Raw genomic sequence first — 14,578 nt, 5'->3', positions numbered from 1 at the left:
GAATTTATCTAAATTTATTCTAGTTCGGGTGTTCTGGGTAGTGCCCCGGAGTTGATTAGTATTGTTGTTTTTTTTTTATAATACGAAGTGACGGGGCGAATTAGTCGTGTGCCTGGTAATAAGGTACATGCCTGTCCACAGCAGTTCCTGTGCCACTCAGAGCTTTAAATCGCAAAGATCGGGTCAGTGCCCCTCCGATCTTTGCGATTTAAAGCTTTTATTTTTTTCATCCTCTAAGGGGCACTGCCATTGCGCCCGTCGTCCTGACGCAAGTGTTGACAAGTCCCATGTGCCTGTAATTTCACGGTCTAAACAAAACAAACTAACGAATTATTTGCTAATCTGTTTAGCACAAATGGATGGTTAAATTTTGACGATTTTTTTACAGAGTACCCTGTTCCATGTATAAGCGCCCATGTGTTTCACATTTACATTCTAGGTCATTGATGATGTTAGAGTAACTGTATTATTTCAAAGCTATGTATACCAGAGATTTGCGTTAAGGAACGTGTTTGCGTCCAAGTCAAGGGGCTGAATTATGACATAAGTTTGATTTGCTTTGTAATTAAGTTATACACAAAGTTTATTGGCACTGATGTTACATTGGGTTATTATTGGGAAAGTGACAGAAATAAGGCTTCTTTTCTTACAACAAGTATTTAATTAGGTAAGGATAGATAATTGGCAAGGCATGAAAGTAATTTTAGTAGCTGAAAAGTCCTTGTGAAAGAGTTCGTCCAGAAGTACTGCTACCTTACCTATTTCTGCCACCAAGCAGTATTGAGAGCATTCTGTACTGCGTTTCGATTTTGAAGGGTAAGGGTGCTGGTGAAATTACAGGGTCTTGTCTATTTATGTCTCGGAGGGACGGGCGCAGTGGCAATGCCTCTAAGATCTTTGTGACTTAAAGCACTGAGTGGCCTTGCAACTGTTATTGACAGGCACACGCCTGTTTACGCTTACCATCAGGAGCACGGTTTGTTCGTCCCGTCACTTGATATCATAAAAAAGAGCTTTTATCACATGGAACTTACAAAAATAACACAAAAATAATAAACAAATACATCTACTATTTGAGTATAAAAAGCTATCGACTAATTTCGTTCGTAGAATCTTTTAACCTCTCGCCTAAAAAGTTGTAATTTTACAGATTTGACTTTATTACTTAAGAGTGTAGAGAACATTTAGAGAATCGCAACACTAGCTACATGTTATTTTCTTGTACATATATTTCATACACTTAGGCTTTCTGATTGAAATTCTAAATTTAAATGTGTTTGTTTTTGGCGCCTTTTTCTTTGTTATTGTCAATGTTTATTCTGTTTTTGCTCGTAGCTGTACATTGTTGATTAAATAAACTGTATGTACACTTCCTTTAGTCTTTGCTCACTCTTCAATAGCCCACGAACTACATTGATACAGTCCGCTACAAAGGGTGTGAATTATATTAAGTAAATTTAGATTGAGGAAATAATCAAAAGTGAACCGTTGCCTTCCTCTTTGGTACGATTCTCTAGACGCGGCCTCACTAAGAGTTTATACCTTTAATTAAGAATTAAATATTAGTCCGCTACCCAATTGACGACCTCAATGGTCCAACGGCTTGCACTGTGAGCGTTGGTTGAGAAGGTCTCGGGTTCGATTTCTGATAGGACTTTTGGGAAATGAACTTTTCTAAATTGGTTCTGGTCTGAGATAACAGGAAATATAGTTATTTCCCTAATTTGACACCAGGTTGATTGGTGTGGTTGTATGGTAAAAATCAGTCAAAAGTCAGTAATCCGCGACCATGGGACCTGTCAAGGGCCTGAAATGTTGGTTTGTTTGAAAAAATATACGTGATTTAGATCCGAAAAAATAGTTTCATTTTCTACGTGTAATAATCGCGAAAACCTAATGAGTAAGTATATTATTTCTTTTATTCATTTTCATGTAAATACTTGTTATTAAATAGATGTAATATTGGTTATTAAAACTTCTCAGAATTAATGTATGCAAAAAACTTATGATGATTTTTAGAATCTGATAATACAGTATGCCTACAGTGACTTGCAGAGTGAAAATTATAAATTCAATTCATAATTCAATTTATAAAGGAAGAGAATGTCTTAAAATAATAGTAGAGTTAAGTACAAATAGATATTGTAAATCGATTAGACAAACAAGCAATTACATTATTGCATTCTAGCTACAACACTTATTTTCCAATATCAATGAACGTAATTTAAAACACAAATTAATCAAGGATATTTAAAATATTAACAGAAATTTGTTGTTTACACGTTTTCTCTACAATATTATTATCCCTATATTATATATTATCCTTATATTGTTATCCCTAATAAAGGGCTCATATGTTTAGCATTATTTTAAATTTAAGACATGTATACCATATAAATGCAATAAATATATTGAGTATTGAGTATATTACTTTCAAAATTATATATTAAATTAGATAGCATACAATAATAAAACAAGTACGGTAACTCCATACAAACGGCTTATATTTGTGCATGTTCGCCGCGCACCCTGTGTGGATACATATATTATCATGGCAGGCATAATCTTACGATTCACTAATAGCACGAGTCGTTGTCTCTTCGAGTCTCATTATAGAATCGAAAAAATAACATCAAATAGTAGACGTGTCAATTGTTTATGGTTGTTTCAGCAAGAGTCGCAAATTGAGAATTGTTCAGCATTTTATTTTATTTAACTGCCTGTGGCTGAACGGTTACCACGCCGGACTGCCACGCAGATGTCCCGGGTTTGATTCCCGTGCCGGAAAAAAAATTTGCATGACCTACATTTATTTCTCTCGTAGGTTTGGGTGTAATTAGTGGTTCTCTATGTGTGTCCATGGCACCCGCGATGCAGGGTTTCCCTAGTGCGGGGCTATGAGTGTTATTATTATTTATATTTAATAATCATACTCCCTTAGTCGTGGTACCAATTCGTGGTGCTGGTTACATGAACTGAACATGAACTGTCTGTACAAATATTACTTCTACTTGGGACGCACTATATGTTTCTTTGTTGGACGGGCGACCATCACGAAATTCGTCATTGAGATTCACACGACCGCGTTTGAATTCTGCAAACCAGCTATAAATAGTCGTCTTGCATGATGGATCATCGCCGAAATCAGTTTGAAGCCGAGCGAAGCTCCGCTGAGCTGTTACGTTACACTTAAAGTAGTAGACAATCATACTACGAAAGTTTCACGGGTTAAATCCATGGTGATGTAGACAACCAATTTCTAAAATGACGCCACAATGTAAAAACAAGTTACAGTCAGATGAGCCATTGTCATTCTTGTAAGATTATGGTAAATGCATTAAAGAATTGAATTGAAACAACTGTATTCTACAGCCAAAGAGTTCCATTTCCAAATGTTGTAATTACTTTTTAAATATTGTTTGTGTAAGTTGCCAGTTCCGGAAACTTGTAGTGCGCCCTATGTATTCGTACTAAAGATGACCTGCTGTAGATTTCAAAGACCCATTTTTTAACAGACTTAAAAAAGAGGAGAAGGTCCTCAATTCGACTGTATTTTTGTGTGTGTATGTTATGCGATTACTCCCACATTTGTGATCCGATTTCGATGATTCTGTTTATGTTGGAAAAGGGGTACCTCAATTGTGGCCCTATTGAATAAAATATTCCACCTCTAAGGGTGGCAAATTAGGGGATGAATCCGATTTATTAAATTTCACGCGCTTTCCGTTCGTCGGTTTCAATAAAACTTGGCAAAGAGACGTAATTCCACAAACTTTTCAGATCGTTTTTTTTTCATTACCATATCGAGATACAGGATGAACAAGTCGTGCGCTTGGTCATAAACGATGCGTTCACCCTTAACTATTGCAAGATCTGAGGATCATTGCCACTGCGCCCGTCACCCTGAGTCATAAATTTGAAATCTCGTATGAATCTACGAGTTACCAGCACCTTTACTCTTTGAAACTGGAACTGATTGGCGTTAGAAATAGATATGTATCACTTTCACTGGGAGCTCTACTACTATTTATTAATTTTATTACTATAGTATCAATGAAATAACGACAACGTGGTTTTTAATTATGAAGATGCTTCCAGTACAGTCTGAAGCACTCAGCTATGGATCTGCCGTGCACAAAATTAGAGTTGTATTAATGCGCTATGTTTGCTCATTTCTTATCAAACCGGACGTTTTTGTTCAAAATATTTTTTTTTAATAACGTCAAGTGACGGGACGAACAAGTTGTGCGCCTGATGGTAAGCTACACGCATGTCCATAACAGTTACAGTGCCACTCAGAGCTTTAAATTGCAAAGATGTGAGGGGGGCACTACCACAGCGCCCGTCACCCTGAGACATAAGCTGACAAGTCCCATGTGCCTGTAATTTCACCAGCACCCTGACCCTTCAAAACCGGAACATAGTAATGCAGACATTATTGCTTGGCTGCAGAAACAGGTAAGGTGGCAGTACTACCTAATAATAAATTGATCATTCCGATTGTTTAGTTTTTATTGTAGACGCATTCCACATATGAAATAATATAACATGAAGATTTTACATATACTACGAAATAGAATGACGATCTTCAAAATTGATCTCTTGCATTTTTTTGTACGACGTAATAGGTTCGACGACATAGTACTTGTAATCGTGTAGATATATCGTATCGAGTGCTTAGATTTTCGCGATTATTATCGCGATACACAGAAAATGAAATTATATATTATTATATTCAAGCAAAGCAACATTTCGGGCCCTCTACAGCTGTGGCCATAGGACCGGTAAAGGGCCAGAAACGTTGGTTTAAAAAAAAACGAATATATGCGATTTTGAACTGAAAAAAATCGTTTCATTTCCTATGTTCATTGCATATCTTCTTTACAAAATTCGGATTTTTTTTTCGCGAAATATACTTTCATTATTTCACGTGTCTGCAAAATTAACAAATCGGGATTGAGTTTTGGTGGACGGCCAATTAACTTCCGCAAAGTAAGAGTTAATGTACAATGAGCGTATTGGGTAAGATATGAATCAGTGATCTATAAATTAACATTCAACACTGTGAGCCACTACGCCGCAAATTGAAACCGAACATTTTAGAGATTATCCCACTATAATATTTAAAGTATCCCGCACGTAAATGAAAATGTCAGAGAGCTTATTTACGAATAATACCCGAAAGTTATCAGCGGTTTGCTGATTAAATCTGCTTGAAAGTCAAACTTTACAAGTGCCAACAATCATTCGCGGTCCACTTTACCCGTGTGCCTTTACGACCTCGTAAATTACGAGTTTTGAGGGGTTGAATACATTTTCACCATCCCTTATTTCGTAGTTTACTCTGTTAGTTTAGGCCCCAAATGGATCCAAGAGAAAACCTTTGCCTTCATAAATAGCAAATTACACTAACTAACTGTTACAGATACGTGAGGCGCACTATAAGTTTTCGGAATGAATTAGAAAAAAATACTATAAATGGTCAGAAATGAATTTATTGCTTCTCAAAATATTCTTCGTTAGCGTTAATGCACTTTTTCATATGAATGAACAAATTTTGAAAACATTTATGCAATTCCTCCGTGACAATCTGAAAAATATTTTTCGACAGCCTCTTCAGGTGATGAAAATCGTTGACCGCGTCACTAACTCTTAATTTTTGGAAATGAATAAAAGTCACAAGATGGCAGGTCGGGACTGAAGAAGAAGGTCAACGTTGTTCACCTTCAAAAATTCATTTGTCTGTCTGGCCGTGCGAGAACTGGCATTATCATGGTGCAAGATGATACGGCGTTCACGGTTATTTTTACGGAGTTTGTCAATAACTTCCGGCAAACAAAGGGTCGTGTACCAATCACTATTCACAGTACAACGATTCTCCAAAGCAACAGTAGCCACGTGTCCAGTTTTATTAAAAAAAGAAGCTGTTAAATTATACTTAAAGTCGTAGAAAATCATACTACGAAAATTTTCAGGAGTTAAATCCAGGGTGATGTAGACAACCAATTTCTAAAATGACGCCACAATGTAAAAACAAGTGACAGTCAGATGAAACAAACTGTGTTCTACAGCCAAAGAGAAATTTTCAAATGTTGTAATTACTTTTTAAATATTGTTTATGTAAGTGGCCAGTTCCGGACACTTACAGTGCGCCCTATGTACTGGCTGCGGTGACTTTACTAATTTTTGGTTAATAGTTTATTTGAAACTTTGTTGAAATTTGGAGACAATAACGTCCTTACACTTCTGGCAGGTATTATATGTATATAGAGTATTTGAAATACAATGACCATATTATGTCAAAGCTTAAGCTGTTACCTACCAACTTCCTGATCAGCTTAGACGCATCTACTGCTGGACATAAGCCTCCCCTTGAACACGCCAAATCTCCCGGTCCCGTGCCGCCCGCATCTAGTCACTGCTTTCCACCTTTATCAGGTCGTCAATCGTAATCGCAAAGATCTGAGGGGCATTGCCACTGCGACTGTCACCGTGAGACACGAGTTGACAAGTCCCATGTGCCTGTAATTTTAGCACCCTTACCCTTAAAAACCGGGACGCAGTAATGCTGAAATTACTGTTTGGCGGCAGAAATAGGTAAGGTGACAGTCCTTCCCTGGATGAACTCTTTCACAAGGAGTTCTACTTCTACTAAATCTTGCCACTCTAGAACAAGTCCGCTCCATCTGTAATCTACCATCCGCAATCCTGTAGACATGTCCGACCTTCTGTCACTTAAGCTTACTGGTTGTGGTTGGTCACTTTAGTTCTCTGAGTCATGACTTCATTAGGGACTCGGTCCATCAGAGAAACCATAGAACATTTATATATGTTGTTAGAGTCTCAAGTTTGCATTAAGTAAATACTGAAAAAATAGAGCTTGCAAAAATTACATTTACATAATATTTCTCTGACTACTATTCAGTCACTTTTCAATACAGAGAAGTTCAATAAATTTACATTCAACATTCAAGTATATGTGGGTTAATAATAAACCTTCGCTGTAGCACCAATTTCCCCTTTTGACTTTCCTAGCTATTCCGAAAAGAGCAAAGCAATGGTACTAATAATGAGAAATAAAAGGAAAGCGATAGGTATGCAGGTAAAATAAATTGCCACTCATACCGAGAAAATGGAAGTCAGTCTCTCTGACAAGGGGAACATAAAAAGGAAATTTTCATTGTTCTGTGAAGACGGTAAAGTGAAATTGAGACCGCTCGCCTACGTACAAATTATTTTACTGTATTCTTAGGCACTACGAATGGAGGTACGACATCTTTATGAAAAATTAAGTTTTGCCAAATCATATTGCCTTAAACTTTAATCAAATATCATTTGTATAATAAAAACACGAAAATTTCGTAGGAGTTCATAGATTTTCACGGTTGTTACATATTGGAAATGAAACTATTTTTTTGGATCATTGACTTTTGGATCTATTGCGTATATGTGTTGTTTCAAAAGTTGGTTTGTTTGAAAAAACAAATATGCGCGATTTAAATCGGAAAAAATAGCTTCATTCCCACTTCTGTAGGAATTCGATTTTAGATTTCGATTTTATTATCATTATTAAAACTCTGCTTGGAATACATAAAAAATGACTTGTACAAAATTACGTAACTTCAAACCTTAGCAAATTTAAGCAATATTATTAATCAAGATTAACATCGTACCAAAATTACTATGTTTAGTATTTGAGTGGTGCAATAAAAATAAAACAAACATGGTGTATAAGTATATCTTATTTAAAGAAGAATAAAAGATGTGCTCAAAGTTTAGGGGTACCTAAAGTAGGCACCTACTTATATGTATTTCATAAACTTTTTCCTGTGCATCCCGATTACAAATTTAATTGCAGATTAGTTTCTACAAGACGTATTGTCCTTTCATCAGAGCTATGCTACTCTACAAACTGTAGAGGCAGTGGGAGATTTCCAATCACTCTTGAATTTCAATCCAATTATCAGGAGCGCATTGCGGTAGTAGGTATTCGTGCCATGGTTGTGCTACCTTATATTTACTTGCATAGATCTTAATAACGCACAGGGATGCCATTGCAAACCCTTGGCTACGTAAGTAGTATGATTCATCAAGTAATAATTTAATGGGCTTATTCTACACGTCAAAATAACAATTTATTCTAGGACTTTCAATAATTACAATCATCATCATCATTACTTCAGCCGAAAGACGTCCAATACTAAACATAGGCCTCCCCCGAAGAAAGCCATAACGATCGGTCTTGTGCTGCTTGCAATCAGCAGATTCCCGCAACCTTGCGTGGTCTGCCCACGCTGTGTCTTCCGGTACGCGGTCGCCAGTCGAGAAGTCTTTGGCCTCATCGTCGGTTGTCTGTTCTGCAACTTAAGTTTTGCAATTCTTTGGGCTATGTAGGTTACTCTGGCTCCCTTGCGAAAAACCTTATTACTGATTCGTTCTCGCAGTGAAACTTCAAGCAAAGCCCTTTCCATTGCCCTTTGGTTGACCTTGAGCCTTCTTATGAGGCCCATTTGATACGGAGCGACTATGTCTCAGTGCCGAAAGTAAGACTAGTAAGAACTAATAAGAGCGGTTACACATGGTGACTTTTTGCAGCGATTCAGTCGCGATGCAGTAGCGAAGCCCTCGCTAACCGTCTACGTTTACACACACGCGCGACTTAAGCAGCGATATAATCGAGATGCAAACGCGATGCAATCGCGATACAAGCGGGATGCAAACGCGATGCTAACGCGATGCACGTTTTTGTTTATTTCTTTATTTCACTTTACAATTTAACAAAACAAAACAATGTGCATAAACCTATACACATTCTTCGCACACAATGATCCAATATAAAAAATACTGCTTGCAGCGCGCGTTTGTATCGATGCAGTCGCACGTATGCATCGATGCAAGCGCATATAAATCGCAAGTGTAGGGATGTAAAGTCGCCGCGAGTAATCGCTTTAACACTCACCGGTCAAAGATGTTTTTACTAAAAATTTTCTAAAAGTTTTTAAAACACAATAAGGGTCTCCTGTAGTTCTGGTGTTGATTTCTTATGAATCCGTGTCAAGACAATCAAAGTTTACGACAATCGTTTTGAATCTTTGTCAATTACTAATCGATCTTCAATTACAACAGTATACAATTAGGTTCGTTTTACATTGTAACAACTATATATTATAGCTATAATACCATCACAATTTCATCTACGTAAATACCTAAATTTTCTATTATTATTGCAAAAGATTAAAAAGTTGCGGTCATAATATTGAAAATTGCGTAAGCAGTGCGTGCCATCTGAAAATTAAAAAAGTGTTAGTTATTTACACATATCGAAATAGGTGCCTTGAGTATATTTACCTAGATTTTAATTAATAATAATATCTGAATAATCTCTGACATACCGAATTTTGTTATTGTATTTACTAGCTAGTAATTACTTTATTACAGCAGTGTACTTAGATTATTTTTGTAATTAAAATTATACTGTATATTTGGTTTGGATCTTTTGTTTTTTCTGTTTTTTAACGACGTCGTTAGCCACACGGTTTGCCCTATGAGCTTTGAGTGTGCCATTTCGATTCCCGGTAGGACTAATTTGAGAAATGAACTTTTCTAAATTGGTTCAGGTCTGGGTGCTCCGGCTCTGGTATTCATAAAGGAAATTCCCTGGAGACCAAGTATTTGGTGGTTGCGAATACACATAGTGGAGGTATTACCCACTTTGTGTATTCGTTAAAATTTAGGTAAATAGACTCTGGTTTTGTAACATCACTTCAATTTTACTATCTTCACATGAACTTGAAAGTGAAGGTATTAATCTGAGCTATCTGATTTAAAAATATTTTCAGACTAAATTTCCAATGGAAATGAAACTATTTTTCCGGATTTAAATCGCGTATATTTGTTTTTTCAAACAAACCGACGTTTCGGGCCCTTTACAGGTCCCATGGTCACGGTTGACTGAGGTGGTACAGTCTTCAACCAGTTATGTCTAATATTAATGCAAACCACCCTATTTTTTCACTATAGTTACAATAGTTATTAATTAAATACCTTATTTTTAATTTTACAAAGAAAACATTCCAATTTACGCTACATTAAGTTTTACAAATTATTTTATTGAATGAATTTTTATTAGGTTTAATTTATTATTAATTATTAATAGAAATTAGAATAAACTAAAATATATTAATTAGTACTGCAGTCTTATGTCTGTTTGGGATTTTTCATTAGAGGAAATACTGGATCCCAAACTGGTGGTACGGAGAAACCATCTTCCCTGTTGAAATTAGGATGTTTTTTAATTTCAATGGCCTCTCGCAGCATCCTGGGTAGATAACGGACTTCTTTTGCAAGGACCTGGGGTTTGTCAAACTTCATTGAATGTGTAGGTTTATCCATGACATGCTCGCAGACTGCAGACTTGTTTACGCGACGGTGTTTGACATCAGCTATATGTTCTTTGACGCGGGTACAAATGCTTCGCTTTGTTTGTCCAATATAAGAGAGACCGCACTCACAGTCAAGCTTGTAAACTCCTGCATCCTGTAAGGGGATGTTACATTTCACGGGTCTCAGGAACTGAGAAATCTTCCTCAGGGGCTTGAAATAGGTCTTGATAGATGCACGCCTGAGGACTCGTCCGATCTTGTCTGTAACACCTCTCACGTAAGGTAAGATGGCAGGTCTTCGCTCGACTGTAGGTGGTTTCACACGGGGTCTGCGGCGTTGGCGTGGAATCCTCAACTTATTCGCATGTAGGACTTGCTTTATATGCTGAAGTTCCCCCGCCAGATGATTACTGTCGCAGACACCATATGCTCTCTGAAACAAAGATTTGCCCACGGTAGCTAACTGGCTAGGATGGTGATGGGAATTACCATTGAGGTACCTATCTGTATGGGTTTTCTTTCGAAATACAGTATGGCCTAGGGTGTTATTAGGATTTCTTTTAATTAAAACATCTAAGAAAGCTAAAGTACCACAATTCTCTTGTTCCATCATAATAATCCAAAATAGTTTCATTTCCTATGTGTAACAATCGCGAAAACCTAAGAACTCGATATAAATTTCCAATGGCTATAGGTCCTGTAATGACTAAATAAACAATATTTACATGTAAAGAAAGAAGGGTAGCTACATTGTCAAAAATGTACAAGGATAGGGAGGAAGCGCACGTGAGAATTCATATAATTGATCCCTACAAACTTTTGACTTGTGTATATAAGTCGTATATGAATAAAAAGTATATTCTTATACAAATTTTTCGGGTCTAAGTTGCGTACTTACATTTGTTTTTTCAACTGATGAACGTATACGCGAGTTCAAATAGCGTTTATCTTACCATATGTTTTTTGTGGCAGTCTTTGACGTGCGATTAAAAACGATTTCGATGTTTCTTTTTCTTGGTGGTAAGGGGGCATCTCGATAGTGGTTCTATTTAAATTTGAAGTAAATATTCCACCTTTAAGAGTGGCAAACTACAGGATGAATCCGGTTTCGCGCACTTTCCGGTAATCGATTTCCAACAACAACAACAACTCTTTCCAACAAAAAACAATCATCGAAATCGATTCATAAATCGTATAACATACACACAAAAAAAATACAGTCGAATTGAGAACCTCCTCCTTTTTTTGAAATCAGTTAAAAAAAACTTAATGAAATCAATATATATTTTCTCGTTTATGAATGGACAATCAGGTATTATGTATAAATAAAAATAATCAGATTATTCGCAATAAGATCCATTGTTTTTTTTAATTCTCAAAGTCTGTTTTCTCAAGTCTACAATTTCGAGTTATGACAGAATTTGGTTTCATGTGCTACATATGAAATTATTACTTGTTATATAAAACTATCCATAAAAGATTTTTTCTTTGGGACTTTTAGATATTTTGCGGCTATTGTATTGAGTACGAAAGTTACATTACCTCAGCAAAAGTGTCCAAACAAATTGTGTAGAAGACAGAATGAATGACCAAAGGGCGTGTTGCTCTTATCAGCATTATCAACACGATCTTGCGTGGGCGCAGATTCGGTTTTAATTCCCACCCACACGCGTAGATAGCTTGGCGCAGATTTTCACTCTTCAGAAAAATGAATAAGTAAACAATATGAATAACTAATAAATACTTGTAAAAAGTGATAAAAAGTTTCTTGCCTTTATCTCCACAGAGTACTTAAGGTCTTTTAATTAGACTGGTAATATAGTTCGTATTTAAATTTGACATTTAAGAACATGTAATAATACGTATTTGTTTTAAAAAGTATTTTGAACTAAATGGTATTCCAAGTTTTATATGCCTTATTACTGTAGAGATTGCATATCTACATACATATCGTCGCTTACATGCTAAACCGCCTAATCACAAAAAAATTCCATAATGTTTTTATTGCAATAATGTATTTAAAAATGGTCAAACTTTAATACTAAACGAAGACACCCAGCGATTTTTCATTATAAATAACGGAATTACGCAAATGCCTGTTTGGCATTCTGCACTTACGTGGCTAACTTTTGAGCTAAACAGCCCTGTTGTGTCCCGGCAATCATCGTAAGTGCACGTCGCTATTAGGATATCTTATACATATATTCGTGTACTATTATTCAAATTCAAATTCAAATTCAAAATAATCTTTTTTCTTTTATATCATAGGTAAGCATTATTACACTTGAAATCGTCATAATGGTTAAACTCTACCGCTCATTCGTAAGGCAGATTTCCCTGAGAAGAATGAGCAAGAAACTCTATGGTTACATCATAACGCAACGCATGAGTTTTCGTAATTCAAATTCAAAATAGAATTTTCATTAAATTTATTCCTGCATGCAAATTTTTGGGTTACAATTTCTCCACGGGAGTTAATTACATGAAACTACTGGGAATAAACGGAATTTTTTTTCTATTTTTTTTTGACGTAGGTACTTACTAATACATGCAATGTATACTGTAGAGGAGTATCATCAAAAGTTATTAACATATACTAGTAATAGAAATAGGGAAACCAGTGAATTAGAATAATAAATTTCTTCATTCCAGAGCTCCATAACTTAGTTCGTTATTTTCACAACTATGGTACTTACCTTTTCCATTAGTAGATCACTGTAATAGCACGGTACGTAGAAATGTAGTAACATACCAAAGAAAAACGGAATGAACTCTAAATTCGAATCTCGATTACGAAGACTCTGCAATTTGAAAACAATGTTAAAGCTAGTAGACCTATAACATGAAGAAATTATTGGTCAAGGTTTGGTATAATAGTAACTTAGCATATACTTTACCACAAGAATTTGAAACGCACACAATGGCAACAGAAATGTAGTAGTTTTCATAGTGAATTCGTAGAGGATAGTAAAATCTTTCTTAATAACGGTTATGAAACTGAAAATGAAGGTGCATAATTAACTGAGATTATTGTGACACATCTAAGGCGATGTACTTATGTTACGATATGTAATAGTTCAGATGCAATTGCAATAAATCTAGTCAGAATGAATGGATACCTGTATATTTCTTGCATTTTCAAAATGATTCTTTTAAATTTCTCTTCAATTTGTTTCTCGTCTAGCGTTTCGTTATACACTGACGAAATTCTTTGATTAGTCACATCCAGTTGGCCACATGCGTGTAGCAAAAAGATGGGCACCACCGGATCAAATCCCGTAAAAGTTAGTACAGCGTAAAAGGCAAATATAATGTAAATAGAAAGAAATATAACATACGGACCAGGTTCGTTTTTATTCACGTCTATTGAATCGGGATATGACAAATCAAACATCGGAACAAGCTTAAATTCGCCCTTATTGTAGTACATGTAAACCATCAATACAATTGCCTTAAGTGGAAAAATCGTACTACATATAATGGATACCATGTACCAAAGTCTACAAACTTTGAGGCCTTTTTCTGAATAATCGAGAACGATTTTCTTCTCTTTCTCTGTTAATTTGGGGATTAAATTATAATCTTCGTTAATTGTGTGGATTATACCCATGATAGAGTGTTGGTGAATCAAAAGAACGGAGTAGTCGAATATGACGGTTACAGTTATTAAAAGCATCACGATATTCTTACTAGCATCGGCGTAACGTTCGTCCTGAATATCTTTTACAAAGATAGAGTAACATAGCAAGATGCTGGTGAAAATTTTGAACAGTATTAGAATTATGAACTTTATCTTCCAATTTCGATTTCGCACACACGCCGGGTGACTGCCTATTATACGCAAAGCGATGTTAGCGGTTTTAAAAATATTGTCAAAACTCATAGAAGCGTTTGGCATTTTGCAAGATCGTTTCATGCAAAAGAAGCCTATTCAAGAATGTTTTTGTCTGGTCCGTTGCCTTGTTGCCTTTCTACTTTTATAAAGACCATATCTATTTCTCAGAAGGCGGTACTCCGTTACATTATCATATCAAAACCGCAAGCCATATTTTGCAATGGAGTGACAAGTGTAACAACAGTTTCTACTGAGAATCGATGAATGCATATGACATAAGAATAATTGCTCCATAATTTGGTACTGTGGAATTATTAACATGTGGAATTATTAATAATATGGGGTCCTTCAAACGAGCTCA

The 14,578-nt window shown here is 35.9% G+C and overlaps 1 protein-coding gene across 1 annotated transcript; it reads right to left on the bottom strand.

The window, feature by feature from the left end:
* Positions 1-9,234: 9,234 nt before the first annotated feature.
* On the bottom strand, positions 9,235-14,265 carry LOC113231882 (odorant receptor 2a-like). Its single transcript, XM_026466423.1, has 5 exons — positions 13,502-14,265; positions 13,280-13,379; positions 13,079-13,183; positions 11,925-12,080; positions 9,235-9,285 (listed from the first exon to the last, which is right to left on the bottom strand). The coding sequence occupies exons 1-5, from the start codon at positions 14,263-14,265 to the stop codon at positions 9,235-9,237; spliced, it is 1,176 nt and encodes a 391-aa protein (XP_026322208.1).
* Between the last annotated feature and the right edge of the window lie 313 nt (positions 14,266-14,578).

This window comes from Hyposmocoma kahamanoa, unplaced genomic scaffold (genome assembly GCF_003589595.1).
Source record: "Hyposmocoma kahamanoa isolate Upper Pololo Valley unplaced genomic scaffold, ASM358959v1 66, whole genome shotgun sequence".
Taxonomy (NCBI): domain Eukaryota; kingdom Metazoa; phylum Arthropoda; class Insecta; order Lepidoptera; family Cosmopterigidae; genus Hyposmocoma; species Hyposmocoma kahamanoa.
This window is presented reverse-complemented; position numbering and strand designations above follow the sequence as displayed.